General features: G+C 41.0%; 1 protein-coding gene across 4 annotated transcripts in view; it reads right to left on the bottom strand.

Annotated features, from left to right (window-relative positions):
• Positions 1 to 22441: 22441 nt before the first annotated feature.
• Positions 22442 to 24510, bottom strand: part of dym (dymeclin) — a 191032-nt gene continuing 188963 nt past the window's right edge. For all 4 annotated transcript variants that reach the window (XM_008102762.3, XM_008102761.3, XM_062972565.1 and 1 more), the window contains one exon: positions 22442 to 24200. In XM_008102762.3, the coding sequence (XP_008100969.1) occupies positions 24051 to 24200 (150 nt within the window). In that variant the 3' untranslated portion in view covers positions 22442 to 24050. The remainder of the gene's footprint in view (positions 24201 to 24510) is intronic.

Genomic DNA, 24510 nt, shown 5'->3' with positions numbered 1-24510 from the left:
TGTTGGCCATCGTTCCCATCCAAGGATTTTTCTTTGGTTGGCCTCCAGAGGAGAAATCCACCTCGGTATTTTCCTATATAAGTATGGCTTATATTTCTCCCATACCTTTATGATGGCAGATCTTACGAAGTGATCTCCGAAGCCTTTTTCAATTGTTCTTTTATCGTATCCGATATAGGCGTGCCAGCCTCGGCGTAGGTCAAATCCTTCCAAATCTAACAATTTATCATTTTTCAGAAGAGCCCAGTCCAGCACCCACGTTAGAGCCGAGGCCTCAAAGTAAAGTTTTAAGTCAGGGAGGCCAAATCCACCTCTGGTCTTAGAGTCAGTCATTATTAGGTTTTTGATTCTTGGTCTTTTTCCTTTCCATAAGAATTTTGAAATTTCCTTATTCCAGCTGTTGAAGGTTTTTGCAGTCCGGATAATAGGAAGATTCTGAAAAAGATAGAGAAGTTTGGGTAGGATATTCATCTTTATTAGAGCAATTCTACCCAGTAGTGAAATTTTAAGATTAACCCAGTTCTTCAGATCTGTGCTTATTTCTTTCCATTTTACATAATAATTATTTTCTAGTAGATGTGCGTTTTTATGTGTTAGCCATATTCCCAGGTATTTTATTTTGGGGGACACGGCAATGCCCACACTTTTTTGTAGTCTTTCTTGGTTTAATTTTGTTATATTTTTTGTGAGTATTTTTGTCTTATTTTTATTTAAGTGGAAACCCGCCAAGTCGCCAAATTCTTCCAATTTGTCTATCCATTTCTGCATATTATTCCTTGGATCCTCAATGATACATATGACATCGTCCGCGAAAGCTCGTAACTTATAGTCCTTTTGTTTTATTCTTGCCCCTTTTAGTTCTTTGTCTTCCTTGATATTTTTTAGGAGTATCTCAATGGCGAATATAAAAATAAGGGGTGAGAGTGGACACCCTTGCCGGGTTCCTTTCTCGATTTTAATTTCCTTTGAGGGTTGGCCGTTGATCGATAGTCTTGCCCTCTGGGAATCATATATCTTATCGATTGCGTTAGCGAACTGAAATCCGATATCTATTTCTTTGAAAAGTAGTTTGAAGAAACCCCAATTCAAGTTATCGAATGCTTTTTCAGCATCGATTGATAAAAGTGCCAATTCCTTTTGATGGTTTTTATCGTAATATTCGATGATATCTAGGATGCATCTTATGTTGTTCCCCATTTTTCTGCCCGGTAAGAAGCCTGTCTGTTCTTCCGAAATCCAAGAGTTTAGAAATTTTTTAAATCTATTTGCTGATATTCCCGTAAAAATTTTGTAATCCAGATTGAGTAAAGAAATTGGGCGATAGTTTTTAACCTCTGCTGAATCGGCATTATCCTTGGGAATCGTAATTTTCTGAAGCTGTCACGGAAGAAGTCAACACTCTGTTTCCGCAACCAGCGTCTCACAGGACCCATTGTGCACAGATCTTCCGATAGCCAAGCAAAGCAATAATGTGACCCACACGTTCTTGTGAAATGCCGATTATGCTTGAAATTTCTCTCTGAGTGATACGACGATTGTCCTGAATCAATCTGTCAACCTTTTGCTTGTGAAACTCGGTGGTTGCTATCACAGGATGTCCGACTCGTTTGTCACACAAGTCAGATGTTCCCACCTCAACATCTTTAAACTTACTCACCCAATGACGCACAGTACTCACATCAACACAATCACCATAAACAGCTTGCATTCTCTGATGAATCTCCTTTGGGGTGACACCTTCTGCTGTCAAGAATTCAATGACTGCACATTGCTTAAGTCGCATTGACCAACCGTTTGAGCAGGGTTCCATATTTCGCACTTTAACAACACAACCATTCAATGCTAAGGCTTCCTGCCAAATGGAACTGTAGAGGAGAGTCTACTGAACAAGCCAGTACCTGCCGCAGGCCGTCTGTTGAGGAGTTACGAAGGTGGAGGCATTACTTTTCATTCAACCTCATACATTGGAAATGACTTGAAGGCACACAATAACATCAGCAGCTCCAATTGAGCTCTCTTGTAGTTATATTGTTGATGTCAGCTCTCAGGCCACATTGTGTAGCATACATTTAAACTAACTTAAGTCCCAATGGATGAAATGATCCACGGAAGGCACTAGTGAGAAGATAGCCAAGAACACACAATTGCAATGTGAAACTATTACCTATAATGCGCTCTACTTACATGACTGTGAAATGAATATGGATACTATGGCCAGAAAAGTACAAGCACATGTACAAGGGAGCTTATATTTGCATAAAATATCAATAGCAGGAATTTTAAAAACTAGGTTTGATGTGCCATAGTGACAGAGCTGAATTATATTGTGTTGTTTGTTGTTGGGCGCCTTTAAGTCCCTTCTGACTTGGAAATATCTGCTCAGATATTTTCCATTGCCTTCCTCTGAGGCTGAGACTTGCCAAAAGTCACATACAGGCTTCATGGCTGAGGTAGGTTTCAAGCCCTGGTCTCCTGAGTCATAGTCCAGCACTCAAGCTATTACACCACATTCACTCCGATTTTGTTAAATTGCTTGCTTATATTCTACAGGATAATAAAGCAGCATAACAAAGAAATCAGTGACTCTCACTCAGTATGTGACATCTGCAAACTTCTTCCTATTTAGGATAGAAAGAATGAGGTTTAAAAAGGTGAATGCAGGAGAATGTAACCCTGTTAGATTTTCCCACCACAATTGTACTGACAGATGTAATTTGAGTCGTGAGACTCAAAATATATACTGTATATACTCGAGTATAAGCCTAGTTTTTCAGCCCTTTTTTAAAGACTGAAAAAGCCCCCCTCGGCTTATACTCAGGTGAGGGTCCTGGTTGGCTTATATTTGGGTCAGCTTATACTCGAGAATATATGGTACATTTATTATTTTTCTCTATTATTGTTGCTACTATTACATTTATGTTACTCTATTTTATTATTATTATTAATACTAATACGTTTAATATTTTACTCTCATCTTATTATTATTATTGCATTTATTATTTTATTCTATTTATTATTATTTGTATTACTTTCCTGTATTTATTATTATTATTACATGTATTATTTTACTCTATTATTATTAAGCACATAAGCACATTTACATTGAAGAAGATGAGAATAATGATTTGATCAGAGTTGGACAGTCTTATCTTAAATTTGAGCTTTATCTAAATATTCAAAAACATTTAACCTACTGATGCCTCAATTAATGTAATTTTAATGGCATCTATTTTTATTTCTGAAATTTACCACTCTCAGCTTATACTGGAGTCAATGTTTTCCCAGTTTTTTTTGTGGTAAAATTAGGTGCCTCGGCTAATATTCGGGTCGGCTTATACTTGAGTATATACGGTAATAGGATGGTACCAGGGAAATCAATTACAGAAAACACCCACTCCTTCCTGAGACTCAGGGTGCATCTCCACTGTAGAATTAATGCAGTTTGACCCCACTTTAACTGCCATGACTCCATGCTATGGAATCGTGGGAGTTGACATTCATAGAACTGGAAAAGACAAGGGCCATCCAGTCATGCAGGAAAATATAATCAATACTCCCGACAGATGGTCATCCAGGCTCTTTTAAAACCTTCGCTACCAAATAGTGCTACAACTACCAGGATTTCAGAGCCTTAGGCATAGTGCTTAAAATGGCGTCAAACCGCATCCATCCTACAGTGCAGATGCATCCTCAATCTACATCTGCAATAAAAGGTAAAGGTTTCCCCTGACGTTAAGTCCAGTCATGACCGACTCTACGGGTTGGTGCTCATCTCAATTTCTAAGCTAAAGAGCCGGCGTTGTTCATAGACATCTCCAGGTCATGTGGCCGGCATGACTGCATGGAGCACCGTTACCTTCCCGCCGGAGCAGTACCTATTAATCTACTCACATTTGCATGTTTTTGAACTGCTAGGTTGGCAGAAGCTGGGGTTAACAGCGGGCGCTCATTCCGCTCCCAGGATTTGAACCTGGCACCTTTCGGTCCGCAAGTTCAGCAGCTCAGCGCTTTAACACACTGTGCCACCAGATAATAATAGTAATAATAATAATAATAATAATAATAATAATAACAAAATTACGATCTGCCAACTGCAAAAGGCCACCCTGCTGGGATCTGCACGCATCATCCGAAAATACATCACACAGTCCTAGACACTTGGGAAGTGTTCAACTTGTGGTTTTGTGAAATGAAATCCAGCATGTCTATCTTGTTTGCTGTGTCATACAACATCGTTGTGTCAATAATAATAATAATAATAATAATAATAATAATAATAATAATAATTGATTAAACTCAAGATTTAACTTCAAGATTGAACTTCAAAGACTCTGGCAGAAACCAGTGCAGGTGGTCCCGGAGGTGATCGGCACACTGGGTGCCGTGCCAAAAGATCTCAGCCGGCTTTTGGAAACCATAGACATTGACAAAATTACGATCTGCCAGCTGCAAAAGGCCACCCTGCTGGGATCTGCGCGCATCATCCGAAAATACATCACACAGTCCTAGACACTTGGGAAATGTTCGACTTGTGATTTTGTGATATGAAATCCAGCATATCTATCTTGTTTGCTGTGTCATAATAAAATAATAATAATAATAATAATAATAATAATAATAATAATAATAATAATAATAATAATTGCAGATAAATGAGATGGAGAAGGAAGGTGGCACCTTCTGTAGTTTGCTCCTCCCTAGTATCACCACTGCTCTCTCCCTTGATGGCACTGAGAAATCATCCCAGATGTGCATTGTCCGCTTAAGGCAAATTTACCTTGTGCTCTGCTCTATTTCAGGTGATGGGGAAGGACACTATCACACGAGGGTTGTTTAACTTAGGTAGCTTGTGCTGTGGTTATTCATAAGGGGAGGAAAGCTGCCAACTGAAACGTTATGCTATTCCTCCTCGGTCTGTTGTTCTCTCTTCCTGGATCACTTTGTACATTTTAGGTAGTTCCCGGAGATGTTCTGCCTGAAAGGATGCAGCCAATTTCTGTGCAAATAGTCTCCAATGTAGGCTTGGCAAAAGGGGTGCTGCCTGAATTCTGTGTTATGTCTTTCTGCCGGGTAAAGAGAGGGAGATTTTTTACTCTTACCGTCTGAGGAACGGATGCTTCTAGTTATAGTTCTCCAGTAATAAAGCGAGCGTGGTATTTAGCACTTCCCACAATGCCTTTAAACTCTTAAAAGCACTTCAGACACATTAATTTTGTTGTCCACCTTTACAACTATCCGGTAAAATAAGTCTGTAGTCTACATTTTACTGGTGTGGGTTTTTCTTTTCTTTTTTTCTTTCGTGTCAGGAGCGACTTCAGAAACTTCAATTCGCTTCTAGTGTGAGACTATTGGCCGTCTGTAAGGACGTTGCCCAGGGGATGTCTGGATGTTTGATGTTTTACCATCCTTGTAGGGAGGCTTCTCTCATGTCTCCACATGGGGAGCTGGAGCTGACAGAGGGAGCTCGCCCACTCTCCCTGGATTCGAACCTGTCAGTCAGCAGTCCTGCCGGCACAAGGGTTTAACCCCTTGTGCCACTGGGGACAATGAGGTGAGGCTGAGAGATAAACTCTTTGTGAATTCATGGAGACATGAATTGTAGGTTTCACAGGCTGATCTCTTGGGGTGCATCTGCATCGTAGAATTAATGCAGTTTGATTCCACTTTAACAGCCATGGCTCTTCTAACTGCTCTGACAAAGAAATACTGGTACCTCACCAAACTATTACAGTAGAGTCTCACTTATCCAACACTCGCTTATCCAATGTTCTGGATTATCCAACGCATTTTTGTAGTCAATGTTTTCAATACATCGTGATATTTTGGTGCTAAATTTGTAAATAAAGTAATTACTACATAGCATTACTGTGTAATGAACTACTTTTTCTGTCAAATTTGTTGTATAACATAATGTTTTGGTGCTTAGTTTGTAAAATCATAACCTAATTTGATGTTTAATAGGCTTTTCCTTAATCTCTCCTTATTATCCAACATATTCGCTTATCCAACGTTCTTCCGGCCCATTTACGTTGGATAAGCGAGACTCTACTGTACCTTAGCTGCTCGTACTTAGTTGATTTCAGCAATTAGTCACTGCAAAGGAAGAGGCAGTGACTTTCTTTTTTTTAGAACTCATTGTTTTATTTTACTAATTAACAAGACCATCTATGGCTCATCTACATGTAGGGCAGGAGTGCATAGACTTCGGCAATTGCATGATTTTTTAAAATAGTGTCAGAACATATTGCAAGTTGCTTCTGGTATGAGAGAATTGGCCGTCTACAGAGATGTTGCCCAGGGGATGCCCGGATGTGTTACCATCCTGCTGGGAGGCTTCTCTCATGTCCCCGCAAGCTAGAGCTGACAGATGGGAGCTCACCCCATCTCACGGATTGGAACTGTCGACCTTCAGGTCAGCAACCCAACCCAACTGCATGATGCACGAGGCTGATTCACCTTGCTCCATGACCTAGAGATTTCTAGATGTTCCTTCTATAAATCTCTAGGTCCTCCGGCGTGAGTCTGTGGTCAACCTCTAGTGAAAGATTAACCAGAGTTTCTAGAGATTCCTGGAAATAAGATTTAAATCAAATCCACTAATAATCAAACCCACAAATGTGGAGGTTTGAATGCACAGCTTGCATCGCCTGGTGTTCATTGGCAGCCTCCCTTTCAATTCCTAACCAAATTTTACCCTTTTACCTCCCAAGATCAAATGGGATCTAGTGCCTTTGGGGGTATTTAGGCCAATGGGTTGTGTGCTATGGGCTCTATGTAATTATTTATTTTCCAACCTGTTCTTGACTTTGTTGGTGCGAGACTTATCCTAGTTTTTAAGTTGCACAAAACCCGACAATAAAGATTTATGTGAGGCCTGGCTGCTTGTTAATATTCCTGTGGCGAGGGAGGCGGATTGCTGCAAGGGCATCTCAAGAGCAAGCGTCCTCCTGTCCCTTTCTTTCCTAACAGTTCAGTTCTGTTCTCCCTCTCGCTTTCCTAATTTAACGCGAGCTTCCCTTTCCGAGCGGTTGTGATTCAGCCTACGGCCCGACTGCCCTTCAAGGCAGTTCCCCTTCGGCCGGAGCCATAGACTTCTGGGGGCCAGGGAACAAAAATACGTGACTTATCAGAGCTGACCGAAAGGGAGCCAGCGACAACAGAGCCAGCAATAAAGGCTGGGAATCATTCCCACAGCCCAACCAGGAAGAAAATGCAGACTTCCTGTCTCCAGGTCCTGTGGCTTTTTAGATGCCAATCTGCTCCGGCCTCCACAAACAGCCAGTTGGAGGGACAAATGACCCAAAAGCAATGGTGGTGTGCGATAATGCTGATTGTGTTCCTATGGACAGCAGCTGCACCCCGAGCCTCCATCCCAGTGTATATTCCCTTGATAACGTCACATCTTCCTCCTGAAACTTGGCCCTGTTTTTGTTCCATCCGGCGTACAAGATACTCATTTGTATTATCATTCCCCGACTTTCTGCCAACAAACGCAGAGAAAAGCATACATATCCCTTCCTTTCCATCTAAACCAAGTCGGAGAGGACAAAGGTTGGGGAGATCTGTAGACTTCCAGGCAGCGATAGACTGCAGCTCCCATCCTTCCAACCATTGACCTTGCTGGTAAGTGCAACTAAGAATTGGTGCCCAACAAAATCACACTCGCCAGCTGTTCAATTTGACAAGGACTGCCCTGGTTAATATTCTGCCATCCCAATATGTCAACTGCTTTAAAATATACCAGTTTCACTATCCTTCTCCCAAATAGCCTGGCTTGCTGTTGACCTATGCAGCCCCGAAAGACAGTTGCATCTGTCAAGTAGGGAAATTTAGGTACGCTTTTATGCGGGGAGGCTAATTTAACTAATTTACATCATAAAACTGCCAGCAAAACATGAGGAAAGGAATGAGGAAGTACAGCCACTAGTGGACAGTGAAGCAACAGCTCCCCCTGTGGCCGGAATCATGAAGCTGGAAAAAAAGTTAAATGCCTCTGTGTCTGTCTATATATGTTGTTTGTCTGTTGGCGTTGAATGTTTGCCATATATGTGCTCATTGTAATCCGCCCTGAGTCCCCTTCGGGGTGAGAAGGGCGGAATATAAATACTGTAAATAAATAAATAAATAAATATTAAGAGCGGAGTGAGTGCCCGTTGTTAGCCCCAGCTTCTGCCAACCTAGCAGTTCAAAAACATGCAAATGTGAGTAAATCAATAGGTACCGATCCAGCGGGAAGATAATGGCACTCCATGCAGTCATGCCAGCCACATGACCTTGGAGGTGTCTACGGATAATGCCGGCTCTTTGGTTTATTATTTAATATTTATTTAGTTTATTTATTTATTTATTTGCAGTATTTATATTCCGCCTTTCTCACCCCGAAGGGTGGATCACATTGCACACATATAAGGCAAACATTCAATGCCGTAACATAGAAGAGAGACAGAGACAGATGCAGGCTCGGGACGGCCTCGAACACATGACCTCTTGGTCAAAGTGATTTGTTGCAGTTGGCTGCTAACCAGCCTGTGCCACAGCCCGGCCTTATATCCTGCCTCCGTCTCCCCCGAAGGGGACTCGGGACAGCTCACAGAAATATCAAATAAAAGCAATAACAGTATACAATACATCAATAAACAAAAACATGCACCAATTATAAAATCTGAACATTAACATCTGATATAAAAACACGCTTAACAAAACAGAATTAAAACCAGCGAAGCTGCAGTAATAGATAAGCTAAAGTGTGCATTATAGGTTGTACATTCAAGATAACAGATAAAGTTATCTTGAATGTACAAGAGATGGAGATGAGCACCAACCCCCAGAGTCGGACACGACTGGACTTAACGTTAGGGAAACCTTTACCTTGCCTCTCCCATTCATGCTGCCTTTAGTTGCATCTACACTACAGAAATCATGCAGTTCGACACCACTTTAACTGCCACGGCTCAATGCTGTGGAATCCTGTGAATCCTTGGAATGGCAGTTTCACAAGATCTTTAGCCTTCCCTGCCAAAGAGTGCTGATGTTTTACCAAATTCGAGTAGCCAATCAATTAGAAGAGCCGATCTTCAGAAATGGGGCTACAAAGTAAAGACTTTCTGTATATATTTCAGATTTTAATATTAATGTCAAAAATACGTAGTATGATTTTATGTAAGATTTGTGCTACATTAGAACAGTAAAGACAAATATCATTTATATTAAAGGTAAAGGTTTTCCCCTGACGTTAAGTCCAGTCATGTCTGACTCTGGGGGTTGGTGCTCATCTCCATCTCTAAGCCGAAGAGCCGATGTTATCCGTAGACACCTCCTAGGTCATGTGGCCGGCATGACTTTATGGAGCGCCGTTATAACCAAAAAATAAAATAAGGTGTAAACACTAAACTAATCTGGGAATCTGCTATTGCAACACATCTAATGAAGTGGTTTAAAACCAGTATAAAAAAAAGATTAGGACTATGTACGTCCTAAGCAACATGCGGGTGTGGGCAAGAGTAAACCACAGACCACTTAGATACTACAATGTGGTCACGTGCACAATGGAGGACCTTCTCACTAGAGGCACTCCAAGTGGCCAAATTCTGGTCAAAGGACATTTAGTATAATGTCAAGTTTTTAACTTTGTGTTTCTAAAGACACTACAACTGTACCCTCGGTTTCGCTTCTGATACGATAAATAAAATACAATAAATAAATAAATCTCATAGAAATTCCTAGAGAGCTGTTCTCTCACTTTTAAAACAATTGCAATTTTTATTTGATGTTTTTCACTTTCACTGGGTTTCCATGTCCCAAATCTCAGCAAATGCAGAGGACTGACTGTCCATTGTGCCTTTCTGAAGATGATGATTTTTTTAAATGCTCAGAACTGTTCCTGAGGTACCGAGAGGAGACATGGTCTGGTTCAATCCTTTTCAGACAAGATCCCTTGACCTCACCTTGCCCCAAGTGCCTTGCTGTTACCCAGGTAGGTGCCCAGCTTTGGGAAGCCGTGAAACAAGCCAGACATCCCCTGTGGGGAGCTTGTTCATACAGTTGGCACCGCAGACACCGGCCAAGCTGGCACCTTTAATCACAAGTTATTTTTTTAACAGGTGTATGTCAGTGAAGGACCTGCCATTAGTTAAGGTGACTATAAACATTCCTGGACAATAGAATCAGTGTTAAAGAGTGGAATCGCCCAGCCTTTCGCTTATTGGATTTTTAGATTTCTAACTAAGAGCCTTTCTGGAAGTGGAAATCGTAAACTGACCGAAAGGAGACAGGGGTTGGTCCAGCCGCTTTCAAAACATCCAGGAAAGATTCCTAATAAAAAGCAAATGGAGACAAAAGGGAGGGGAGGAGGAAGAAGAGAAGGAAACAGAATCAAGGGCACAAAGTGCCAGCATTTGTTCACCGAGTCAACTTGCTTTTCAACAACACATAAGATGCCTCGTTTGTTCGGACCTTGCTATTAATTACTTATTTGGATACAACAATGCAGGCAACATCGCTGAGATTATGCTGATGTTCCATCATCATCATCGTCATCGTCATCATCAATTTCTATAGTGCCGTTACTGTACAAGGGGCTTTACAAACAAAATAATAGGAAACAGTCTCCTGTCCTGAGGTTTATAATCTAAAATTTATTTATTTATTTACAGTATTTATATTCCGCCCTTCTCACCCCGAAGGGGACTCAGGGCGGATCACAATATACACATAATTGGCAAACATTCAATGCCATATACACATAGAACAGAGACAGACATAGAGGCAATTTAAACTCCAGCTTCCAGCTTCCTGAGGGTATGCTCAATTCCAGCCACAGGGGGAAAAGCTTTATGCGGGAGGCTAATTTAACTAATTTACAACACCATAAAACTGCCAGCAAAACACGAGGAAAGGAATGTGGAAGTACAGCCACTAGTGGACGGTGAAGCAACAGCTCCCCCTGTGGCTGGAATCGTGAAGCTGGAAAAATGTTAAATGCCTCTGTGTCTGTCTATACCAGGGGTCCCCAAACTTTTTAAACAGGGGGCCAGTTCACGATCCTTCGGACTGTTGGTGGGCCGGACTATAGTTGGCCACTGAGCAATAATAATTAATAATAATAACAATAACAATAATAATAAAAAGAGGTTTGGAAGAGACTCTTAGTCCAACCCCCTTCTGCCTCTGCACACCAAAATCACAAGCCAAGCATCCCTGACAGATGGCCACCCAGCTTCAATGTTAATAATAATAATAATAATAATAATAATAATAATAATAATAATAATAATAATAAGGGTTGTAAGAGAAGAAGAGACCCCTTGGGTTATTTAGCCCAACCCCCTTCTGCCCTTGTGCCATGGGGGCCAGATAAATGGCTTCGATGGGCCGCATCCGGCCCCCGGGCCTTAGTTTGGGGACCCCTGTTCTATACTGTATGTTGTTTGACTGTTGGCATTGAATGTTTGCCATATATGTGTTCATTGTAATCCGGCCTGAGTCCCCTTCGGGGTGAGAAGGGCGGAATATAAATACTGTAAATAAATACTGTAAATAAATAATGGACAGCCGACAGGGAGCTTTGAGATGGGATGGTCCATGAGGTCATGAAGAGTCAGAAGCAACTGAATGAATAAACAACAACAACAACAACATAACATTATCTCTGGGTTATCTGTAACCCATCCCCAAAATATCTAGTTCAGAATTCCAAAATCCAAAAATACTTCTGATCCCAAGCATTTTGGGTAAAAGATAGTTGACCTGCACTTGTAAAAATCCTCATGCGTCTCTAGTGCTCAGGTAAGTGTTGCCTGAGTTAGATGTCTTTCAACATGAACCACAACATGGCACCATCTAGTGGATTCTGCTGCAGGTCATAAGCAAAACTGGGTAGAAATGATGGCTGGTTCTTTTAGTTCATCTCATCATGGGAAAGTGAAGGTCCTTGTTCGTCACTATCTTCGAGGCCAACGTGACCAACAGTAGACCTTCCCTGAATTAGACTGCCATTCCCCATGAATAACTATCCAGAAAACCCATCCAAGTGTATTATTCACCCCACTATTATTTATAGAAGTGCCTAAAATACACTATATCTCTGCCCAGAAGCTTATCATGGGGTGGGGTGGGATAAGAGGCACAAAGGATGGAACGGGGTGGGAGATGGATGTGCACCTGTTGAAGCTGGAAAAGAACAGGGTTGCAAGACTGAATGATAACAAAAGGATCAAAAGAGCTGAAATAGAACATCATTAGGGAGAAAAACAAAAGAGACGAGGCTCTAATAAAAGGAGGATAAAGAAGGGAGGGGTGTCCTGGCAGGCAGCTAAGTGGGGAGAGATCATTCCATAGAGATCAGGCTTGGAGAGAAAAAACATAATAAGTTTCCAGTCCAAGGGACCCAGTAAAGAATCTAACTACCTGCTTGTGAACTAAGCACAGCTTCAAAGCCCTTATCAAAAGTTCTCCCTTCCTCCACAAAGTACCTTACTCAGCTTTCCCAAATCTATTGCCCTCCACTTACATTGACTACCTCTCCCATCATCTCCAGCCATCGCAGCCAGTGGGAATACTGGCTAGAGGTGATGGGGATTTGAGTTCAAGCCTTGGTCTGAACTGTAGAGTAGCTATCCAAGGTGCTGAACTAGACCTTTCTCCCCATAGTTTAGGGGTGTCAAACTCATTTTCACCAAGGGCCACATTAGCCTTATGGTTGCCTTCAAAGGGCTGTTGAATCCATAGACACAGAGGGACAATTATCCCTTTTTTACATAGTGGTTGGTGCCCTTTAGTTTTTACCAAATTTGGGTCCCCAGATGTTATTGAATAACAACTCCCATCTCTTTTGATTATCCACGATGTGGACAGTGGATGATGGGGATTGGAACCAAGCAGCACTTGTGACTCTGGGGAAAAGTTAACAGACATTTTAAAGTTAGACATCATATCCACTAGCCTTGTATCTAAATCCAAAGCCAACTCTCCTGACTAAACAAAACAAACTTCAGCCTTCCAGATATTACTGTATCAAAACTGTATCAGCTCTAGTTATGATGTTTTGATTTTGACACATGTGGATTCACCACACTTCCACCATCGGAGCTATCAGTTGATGTCGACAAAGTGTTATTGGAAAATGCCAAGATTGCAGTTTTTTCTGCCAAGCTTTCATTGCTATACAATATGTGTGGGTCTCTCCATCCTTTCAGTGATTTATGGATCTTTAAAGGTGTTATTGTTGTGTGTCTTCAAGTCATTTCCAACTCATGGCAACCCTAAGTAGAACCTATCAGGTTTTTCTTGGCAAAGTTTGTTCAGAGTTGGGTTTCTAGTGCCTTCCTCTGTGGCCAAGAGAGTGTGACCTGCCCAAGGGGCTGAACCTTACCTTTTCCCCCATAAGTGCATCAGCTATGGGGTTTCCATGGCTGAGTAGGAATTTGATCCTTAGTCCCCAGAGTCATGATCCAATGCTCAAATTATACACCATGGTGTCTTCTTGGTTGACTCTTCCTTAAAAAAATAACTCCTATCTTCAAAAATATGATATCATGAGGATTTCATGTTTAAAATAGAAAGTTTGACTATTACAAAATCTAAATTTCCAACATATGGTTCAATTTCCTCTTGAAGATAGACATGATCAAGAACCCTTTGGGATTATTTGGTGTGACTTTCTTTTCCATAGTATACGTATTTCTGCACTTCTTAGGAAAAGTAGAAATTAATGTTTTAAAATTAAGATGAATGTTAAGAAGTAATGTCTGAGACATTTATTTATGAGAAACATCAGACATGGCATTCTTTGTTCTAGCACTTCCATGGAATGATAAATCAGTTTTCCTTTTCAATTAATAATAGAGTTATCCATATTTGTCTAATGCAGGCATGGACTAACTTCGGCCCTCCAGGTGTTTTGGGCTACAACTCCCTCCATTTCAAACAGCCTACTGGCTGTTAGGAATTGTGGGGGTTGTCATCCAAAACACCCAGAGGGCCGAAGTTTGCCCATGCCTGGTCTAACGGTAGCCATAAAGAAAACAGGAAAGGTTACATGTCATGTTTTACATGTAGAGTATGGTTAACAAATGTGGTATTTGAAATGAAGGACAAAGTCCTGTACCAGCATAGGCACTGTTGGCTTCCGTTTCCTGGAAAAGCATAAATGCTTTCCTAGGAAACAGAATTCAATAGTGCTAAAATCAAGATTTGGAAATGTAAAATCAAGAGTTGGAAGTGCTTTATTTTGCTTAATTGTGCCATGTTTAACTTATTTTTAAATAATAACTAATTACTTACTCAGAGGGAGATTTATATATATATTTATATTCTCTTTTTGCTCAGGAGAGAAAAAAAGTGTAAAGGTTATTGCATTATAACTGAGATAGTTAACATGCTGAGTACTCTTGTGTTGAAAATGTTGTGATTTTGCAGAATAGACTACTGCAATGCACTCTATGTGGGGTTGCCTTTGAAGACTGTTTGGGAACTTCAAGTAGTCCAACAGGCAGCTGCCAGGTTCCTTGCTGGAGCAGGGTACAGGGAGCACACAACCACCCTGTTGCGCCAGCTCCACTGGCTGCCAGTGGAACACAATTCAAAGTGTTGCATTTAGCATATAAAGCCCTACATGGTTCCGGCCCAGCTTACGTACCTGTCTGAATGTATTTCCCTCTATGAACCATTTCAGAGGTTAAAATCGTCCTGGGAGGCCCTGCTCTCAATTGCACCTCTTTCACAGGCACAATTGGTGGGGACGAGAGACAGGGCCTTCTCAGTGGTGGCCCCTTGGCTATGGAACTCCCTTCCTGGTAAAATCAGGTCAGCTCCCTCTCTCCTTATCTTCAGAAAGAAAGTGAAGATATGGATGTGGGACCAAGCCTTAGAACAGTAATACTCAGTGCAATTAAGTAATTATGGAATAGTGCAATTTAAGACTGGAATGGCTCCTGGAATATGCCTTTGGATTGCATGGTTTTAACCAACTTGTCTTATGACTGATATTTTTTAATTATTGGTTTTAATTTATATGATGGTTTTACTTAAGTTTGCATATGTGGCATCGAATTGTGCCTTTTGTGAGATGCCCTGAGTCCCCTTTGGGGTGAGGTGGGTGGGATTTAAATGCAGTAAATAAATACATACATACAAACATACATAAATTTTGAGCATTTAAATGTATTTAAAATGTTCAATATTTAAAAATTTTTTTTAAAAAAAGAACAAAGAATAAAGATTGATTCTGTTAGAAGTCTCTCCCACGTGCAACAGTTGTTCATTTTATTAGTAAAACTGAAGGTTTGTTATACTAGATGCATGCCAAAATGAACATGAATTCGGAAGGATTATCTAATGATTAAAGGACATATAATTCACAAAACTGGAACATAAAGTGTTGGAAGGACATAAATTTGCAATTCTGTTTCGGGTGGCTAAACATAGCATTAGCAATAAAAAATTCATTGCAAAAATTAATGTTTGCGCATGCTTGTGTGTCTACCAAGTGAAGCCACACACCAGACATCTGATGAAGTGGTCTGTAGTCCACAACAGTCTGTAGTCCACATCAGAGGGGCTGTGGTGACACAATGGGTTAAACCCTTGTGCTGCTGAACTGCTGACCTGAAGGTTGGCAGTTCAAATCCGCAAGATGGGGTGAGCTCCCATCTGTCAAGCTGTAGCTCCTGTGAACCTAGCAGTTTGAAAACATGCAAATGTGAGTAGACACATAGGTACCGCTTCTGTGGGAAAAGGCAGAGATGCTCCAAGCAATCTTGTCAGCCACATCTCAGCTTGAAAATGGAGAAAGCACTCCCCGTGGCCAGAGATGAGCACCACCTTCAGAAAGCTGGAAATGAAAGGAAAAACCTTGCCTTTGTTTGTATGTCTCATTGTATTTGACTGTAAAGGAATTGAATGTTTGCCTATGTAAAATGTAAACTGCTCTGAGTCCCTGAGGGGACAAGGGCAGAAAATAAATAAAGATTATTATTATTATTATTATGCCAATAAAATTGGATGCCATTTAAGGTCAGAAAAGAGGGGAAAATGTATCATATCATGTTTGACCTGAAACCATCATGAGGCAGGACAAACATATACCCAAGCTATGTTGACTTTCAGAGATCCCGAAACATTTGCCCTAAATTGTGTGTTATTCTAATAGGTATCTACATATATGTGTGCTTTATTCAGAGAGTGTACATAATATAAAGTCTTACGATATAGCTTGCTTACATTGTGCATAAATCCATTTCGGTTTCGAGGTGGGATGCACACCTCTTCAATCAATGAAAAACATCCAGGATTGTTTAGGCAGAAAAAAGAGAAGTCCCGAACTGGCCAAGCCCCCAAAAGTGCCACTTTTAGGCACTTTCTAAAAAATACAACCAGAAAGGTTCTCCCGCGCCCTCTTAGCGCCACTACATTCCCATCGCTTATTCAGCCTGCTTCACAAAACCTCCCACAGAGCCAGGCTCTATTTATAGCATCTCCCTTTCCCCACAATATTATGTATATTTAAAACTTGCTCAGAGCTCAGGGCAGACATCCCATAAATAGTTGCTGTTTACTCACCTACTTCGACAACCTCTTGTTCTGTACACAGGATGATTTCCAAGCGCTTTATTTGGACACAGACAACCCAGAGAAGGTGATTTTCGAACAAGATCGGTTTGGGGAAATTCGTACAAGTTGTTTCCAAAGCTCTCTGGCACCACAGTTGGAAAGGCTGTCAGCTGTATCACTTAAATAACAGAATTAAAATGATGATGGAGAACCAAGAGTTGGGTCCAGGGGCAAATGAGAGGGCGTGATAAAAAGATATATTTCTGGTGTAGGAAGGATAAAGGTGCCTTTTTTAGAACACTGTTTTGTAACACGTAATGGCACTGTGATTTGGGGTCACTCAGGAGGCATCTACACCAGTGGTTCTCAATCTGTGGGTCCCCAGATGTTTTGGTCTTTAACTCCCAGAAATCCTAACAGCTGGTAAACGGACTGGGATTTCTGGGAGTTGTAGGTCAAACACCTGTGGACCCATAGGTTGAGAACCACTGATTTACACTATAGAATTAATGAAGTTTGACACAACTTCAACTGTCAATAGTATGGGATCCTGGGATGTGTAGTTTGGTGAGGCACCAGCATTCTTTGGTAGAAAAGGCTAAAGACCAGGCAAAACACCATCTCGCCAATTCCATAGCACTGAGCCATGGAAGTTAAAGCGGTGTCAGACTCAATTTATTCTGCAGTGGCAGTAAAGTTAAGTGGTAAGAGAACAATTAAGAGAAAATACTACTTAAGAATACAAAAATCAACTTAAGTAATTGCCTAGCATGAGATATAATGACCCACAGCTTCTGATTCAGATGGCTTTAAAAGGAAAATGCATCTGCAGGTGTTTTTCATTGCAACTCTTATCACCCTTAGCCAACACAATCACCATGGTGGCTGGAATATTTCAATATATCTGGGGAGTCCTGGTTGGGGGAAGGTGAGATTAGGCAATTTCATTTCAAAGATATATATTAACACATCTATTTAGTACTTCAGTTGTTGAGATAATAAAGCATGGGATGACTGGGATCATGTTGGGTGATTTTGGGTTATTTGGAAATGGTTTCTGAGTAACAACACAAACAGCCAATGTGCTATCATGCCTTGCATATTGGCCTAGGTCCACTTGGCCATGCAAACCCAATGGGAAACCTTGAGCAAATAATACTTTCCCAGCCTAAAAGGGAGGCAATGGCAATGTCCCTTCAAACATATCTTGGTGAGAAGCCTCCATGAGGGGTTTGACTTAGGTCTGCCAGAAATTGGAAACAACTTGAAGGTTCAGAATAACAGCAGTAAAACGTATCCTCTTCAAAATTTCCAACCTGCCGTGACTTCAGAGATATTTTCACTGTATATGGATTATGGACTGTGGATAGAAAAAGATTTCATCTCAGAGCCACTATTTTTCTTCTAATTTCACCTGAACCAAAATGTTTCCATGCTTAGTTCTCATTGGCCAACTGAGAGGAATGGAGAAATAAGACCAAGTCTGGAGAATCAAGGATTCAACTTTATTTAGAGAAGGAAATATCTTTCTTGGGGAACTAGGTTAAAAATAACCCCATAGCAGATCCCAGAACCCTCAACTCTTTCCACCCTCTTGATCCAAAAGATGGCATTCTTCTTAATTCAAGGGACTTCCTGATCCAAGAGAATGGGATGGACTCCAGCTGCCTTCTGCTTGGGGCCAAAAAGCTGGCCTAGAAGAAACCATAACATGGTCCACCAAGGCAACAATTCAGTTCTTCAACACTGAAGGGTGCCTTAAATAAATGAAGTATGTTCAAGCTTCTCACAGTATTCTTCCCATGTTGACAATATCATAATGAAAAAGCAATCGAATTACCATAATGTGTTGCAAAAGAGGTGCAGAACTAAAGCCCCTCCAGATATTGTTGGACTGGGTATAGCCACTTACAAAATGCCAAAAATAGAGGGAGATATGCCTCATGTAAAGGATATTGTGGATGCTCGAATCATCCTTCCAAAGTTTTAAGCTGAAGTTTTATATGGCATGCCTCACATTTCTGAGGCACAAAGAGGGCAGGCTCTGGAGAGGATGCTCTGGTCATGAACAGGTAGATTTGAGAGGCTGTATGTGACTTATTGGTGCAAGTAAAACATCAGGACATCACTTGAACTGGCAACAACGGTGGCTTATTGTTTTTGTGCCCTATTTGTGAGTTTTCCAGAAGCATCAGCTTCACAACCAGGGTTGATAGGAAACTAACTACATGGAGCCCTTGGTTTAAATCCAGCAGGGTTTCTTTTTCTCTGTTACATGCAAATAGGTTTCAGTGAATTGCGTATAAACTAATGCAGTTGGTTCGCTCTACTTTATGGTAGAGTTGGCCACCATGATTTTAAGTGAAAACTACAAAAAGGAGTATAATATAGTCAGCCCTTGTGATGACTCATGGGCCATGTAGTCCCGTTCCTAGTACTATTGAGGCAGATGAAGAGGAAAACTTGGGTTTCCCACCGTTTCTGCCAGATTTGGAGCCCTTGCACCTGCAAGATGTTTGCCCACAAGAAGTCAGCCAAACAAGCCTTGAGCAGAAATCTCCCCCATTTTCTCGCCGGGATTATTATAATCAAGATAGAAGCGCTCGGGAGTCGACTCGCAGGAGCGCCAGGATAGCTGCCAGACAATTAGCTGATTAAGTCTGTTTCCCTTGGGAAACTTTAAGGAGTCAATGCATCTGGACACAGTATAGGTTTCGTTTCTTGTTCCCCAGAGAAAGTGTTCCTTGGCGGGAAAACAAGATCCTATATAGGTGTTTGCCCGCAAGGGGGTCCTTGCGGAGTCAATTCGTCGGCTTGAGGAGTGAGATCGTGTGTAGACTTCGTACTCCAGTTCTCAGATCCCGGATCAAGCTTCCAGCCCAGCCTTGTACCATGGACTTCTTTGGACTCAGTTCTTGATTCATGTTTGCCTTGCTTTAAGTTTGATCTTGCCAAGTCTCAAGTCTTGCCTCGTCTTGCGTTTTAAACCACGGACCTTGCTTCTCAGATTCAAGCCTTGTTTCCCAGTTTCCTTCGGATTTACCTTAAGCCTCAAAGACTATGGACAGTTCCCCACACTATTGCTTGCCAAATAGTGTGTGTTTCGGTGAAGTGGATTATAACTTTGGACTTTAATATCACATATTGGACATTGTTTTCCTGGACTATATTTGACCTTTCCTGAAAGGTCTACTCCTGAACTATATTCTACACTTGTTTTTACTGACTTTATATATTCCTTTAATAAAGATAGTAGATAGATTCTGGTCTCTGTGCATGGTTATTGGTGCTCTGCAGCCTGGGTCCTGACAGCCCTCCGCATTAACTTGGGTTAGGGGCACAGGACCCCTACATATAGGGAAAAACTGTGGATTATTACTTTTGAACTAGAGGAACATGCTTTGTATATTCCTCCAGTGATCTTCATAAATCAAAGAGGATAACTAGAAATTCATTTTTTAAAAAAGAAGCTGAATATTAATGGAAAAAGCCACTTGACTCACCTTATACAAACCCTGCCTCAATTTGTGACCTGACCAAATATAAATATTGGAATACGGTTATTTTGGAATTCTATTTATTTTAACATCCTGGGCTTTACCTAAATGGTGCCCGTGTTATCTCTTGGCCTCAAAAGGAGAACAAATGGGTGTTGAACAGACTTTGGGAAATATATTTTTTGAATAACACCTCTTAAAATTCCCCAGTCAGCATCATTAGCGGTTATCCAGACTGGAGGAGTCTCAGAGTTACAGTCCAGACAGTAATTTCCCCAAGTTCTGGCTTAAACATTATTGAGCTGGACAGAACACTAGTCTTTACATTGCCGATCTTTTCTAACATTTTATCAAATAAAAATACTGGTTAGAGGAAAAAAATTGAGCACATCTATCACAGGAGGGCCACTAAATACAAGAGACACAAATAGATCTACAGATATTCCAATGTCTATCTTCTATTAAATTGCTTTCCCAATTCAATGTAACTTTTGAAAGTTCTCCCCTGATCTGACATAGGATGGTGACTATGAATGACATCTGGGAAAAGCTCAGCTCAGATTTCATCATGAATGAGCCTTTGACAAGCTATGGCTCCTTCTGTGTGCCTTGTATAACCCTTTCTCAACAAAGATAGCAAAGGAAAATTTGACCCATAGGCAGTCATAAGAATCAGCTAAATACATGGGTGGGCACCTGGGTTAAGAGCCAGCTTCTTCTGAATTTATCTACTCAATTCTTAGCTGAAGGTCCTATTTTGTCTCTCTATATCAGGAGCATGTCTTGTATAGCCCTCCAGATGTTGATAGACCGTGACTCCCAGCAGCCATAGATAGCATGGGCATTTGAAAGATAAGCCATGATTCTGCAACCAAAACTTGTGGACCACGTTTCCTATCTCTGCTTTAAACCTTACTCTCTGGTAGGCAAAGTCTAGCCCAAAGCCATTTTTGTGGACCCAAAAGATTAATGCTCTCTCCAAGGAAAACCAACTGGCTCAATTGTTGTGTAGGTCCTAGTTGTTCTAATGCTAGGTGATCTCTCTTGTAGTGTGATTTTGTTTCACTGCTTTTGTAATTTTTTATTCAGTAGATCCTCCACTTTCCACTGGTGTTTGGAACGCAGGACTCCTGTGAAAGTGGAAAAACCATGAGAGACAAACTTAAATTTAACCTAAGAGAATAACTCTTTAGAACATTTTAGGTCCTCCAGGGCAATTCTTGGGTAGAAGTTGAGCTGTGCTGGATGACAATACTGATTCCCAGAGAAAGCACTTTAATTAAATTAAATCCACAAAAGTGAAACTCACAGATGTGGAGGGCTGAATGTACTTTCTTGTTTTGTTTTCGTGTATGGTTTTCAATATTTTGCTTTTATCCTCTTTTGAAATCTTTGTAGAAGTAAAATAGAGCCGCTTTGGATCTCGATCAAGAGAGAAAAGCATAACAATGATGATGATGATGATGATGATGATGATGCCTCTTCCCTCCCAACCCTTTCTGGATACTTAATGTTCTACCCAGGGGTGGGTCATTTCACCTTGTCTAATGGTACAATTTCTCCTGTTTCTAAGATGCCATTTTTTCAATAAGGGGGGGGGGGGAGAGTAAAGGAAGAGGACAACTTACCTGATGGGAAGGAAGGAAAGAGTGGAGAGATACCAAACCACTTCCATCCATGGTGTCGATGTCCTCTTTTTTTATTACTACATGGCAAATATTTCACACAAAATACTGAAAAGGATAACCCAAGATAGTGTTTTATAAATCTGGAGGGCAGAAAGGAATATTCAGGACTGCAGTCTCCAGGACATATTCAGACGTTCATAGTGTCTGAAAGCACAAACCACAGCAGGATTATAAACCCACTCCTGTCTTAAATAAACTTTATTCCATCTCTGTAGAAACCTGTCCTTGCCCATTCTGCCAACCTCCTTCTTCTGTCTTTGCATGAACTCTCTATAAAACCTCTCTTGTCTTTGACCTGTTGAGCCATTTTCGCAATGAACCAAGGTGTCTCCAGTTCTAAGCTTCCTGGCTCAACATTCAAAGGAAAAGCTGTGCTGAGTGCAAACTGCTCTTGACCTTCAACAACTCAGGATGTCCCTGGGATGGGACAGTCTGAAATGCACAGGCAAGCCTCTCGCCCGGCTTTTGCGGACAACACAAAAGAAAATCTCCTTTATACCCAAGTCCCAGGTGAATTGCTACAGCTGCATATGGTGACCATCTCTTACTTTCCAACAGCAATGAAAACAACCAAAATAAGTACATTCAGCATTTCTAGTGTCAGTTATTTTACAAAGATCACTCAACTAAAACATTCAAATGTTCCAGAAAACCCTCAGAATTTGCAACTTAGACTCTCACCTTTAAAACATTGACTTTTTTCTGAGATTCTGCAGTCAAGATGTTCTTTATTTAAAGGAAATGATTGTGGAGAACATTACAAAAAACCAGTCCTCCTTTGACCAAGATATCCAAAAAGAAAAACAAAACCCAAACACAGCAGACCAAGGTACTCTTATTTTCAGCCACCTTTCCAATGTCATTTAATACGTTACACTGAACATGCTGACGATTCAGTCTTCATATTGCCACTTCCCCAAGTTTGACTCTGTGCAAACCCCTGTGAACTCCTCTCCTGCCCATGTATGTGTGTGTGTACATTTGCCATTTTAAATAAATAGGATGGGGATTTAAATTCCAATTGTGCAGGACCTTGCTTATAAAAAGGTGGAAGGAAAACACAGCACCGACACTGGTCAGGAGGTTAACAAAATAAAGTGAGATATTATGCATACAGCCATTCCGAAGAGTGTCAGCTCCCTTCCCTGCATCCCCAGGTATGCCATGTTTGTTCTGTAATATATCAAGCTGCGGAAGATAATAAACTAGCATATTTTATCAGTTCCCTTTCCTCTGCAGGCTGGTTATGCGGTTTTACGCATGTCAAGACCATATTCCATGTGAAAAGGTGACCTTACTTTAAACATTTCACACCTATTTCTTTGAGCTAAAAGGAATGAAAAGAGTAGGACGTTCAATTTGAAGAGTTAAGAGGTGTGTGCAAATGTCCAGGTCTATCTGGCACAATCTGTTGCCTTGAAAGCTTACACTACATGCATTTCTGATGGGGAGGGAATTCTGATCACTATCAATCATGGTCTGAATGCAGTCGTCTGGAAAATCCGTGAAAACATGTCCAAAAGCCAACTGTGCAATGACACTATATAATATGGAAGTGAATGGGCACAATCCAACAGAATCATGTCCAAAATAAACCTTAGTGAGATAAATGCAACCTGGACAGAAGATAGTCCTGGTGGGCAGCTGCTCTCAATTTTGTTCAGACTTTCATAAATAAAGGTAGCCAGGAAGACTATTGTAACGCCTGATCCAAACCATGCATCCTTTCCAATCAAGACGTCCCCTTTATATGGGATCACTGAAATCAAATCAAGGATTTATCCTTTCTGCCTCTGTATGAAATGTCACCGAGTTTATAAACAACATTAATTTTTGGGTGACATTTCAGTTACGTACAATGTTAAAGAAAAGGGAGGACTGTTGTGATAATCCATAACAAAAGCAAAAAACAAACTGAAGTGTTGAAGCACAACCAGGCCCAGAGAAAGTTCAAAGGAAATCGACTTACAAATGCCGATTTCTCAAGCAAAACATGTGTTTTTGTACATTCACACCCTTCTACATTTATTTAAAAAAAGAGCTGACCACTGTTAGCATCCCCTTTGTGTTTAACACTTTGACCTAACAGCTGTTGCCAATGCGAAATCATGGGTGCTACAAACATATAAGTAAACAACAGCATACAATCTTGTCAGAGTCCCCAGTATCCTGGTTTCTAGCATGCTGCCCTGCAAAAAGCAGTGGGAGCATACAACAGTCACAAATTTCCTTCTGAGTAGGCTTTGGGGTTGAAGGACCACATTTTGGGAGATGGGAAGGTCACGGAGAGATGCTAGAGATGCCTTGGCCCGTCCTTTCAGCCAGAGTCCATGGTGAAGAGCTGGATGCTTTGCGGGTTCCAGTAAAGGCCTGTGGCCGAGTTGTACACAAGGGACCAGACGTAAGGGATAAAGAACTCCTCGGGCTGCTCCTCCTCCACATACTTAAACTTCAGTTCTGGAAATTTCTGAGAAGAAGAAAGGAAAGTGTAGGGAGAGGGAGAAAAAGACAAAGGGACTGAGATCAAGTCAGACAGAGATATTCAATAACTGCATTTGAACACAAATAGAGATTATGGGTGAAAGAAACTGAGTCCTCAGAAGATGCATCCATACTGTAGTTTTAGCTGCCATGGCTCAACGCTATGGAATCTTGGGTTTTGTATTTGATGAAGCCCCAGCACTCTTTGGCACAGAAGGCCAAAGATCTTGTAAAACTACAACTCACATGAGTCTAGATGCCCCCAGAAAGAGAAGGAGCAAATCTAATAAGCCAAC

Source organism: Anolis carolinensis, chromosome 2, assembly GCF_035594765.1.
Source record: "Anolis carolinensis isolate JA03-04 chromosome 2, rAnoCar3.1.pri, whole genome shotgun sequence".
NCBI classification, from domain to species: Eukaryota; Metazoa; Chordata; class Lepidosauria; order Squamata; family Dactyloidae; genus Anolis; species Anolis carolinensis.
Note: the sequence above shows the minus strand (reverse complement) of the source record. Positions and strands in the feature narration are given on the sequence as shown.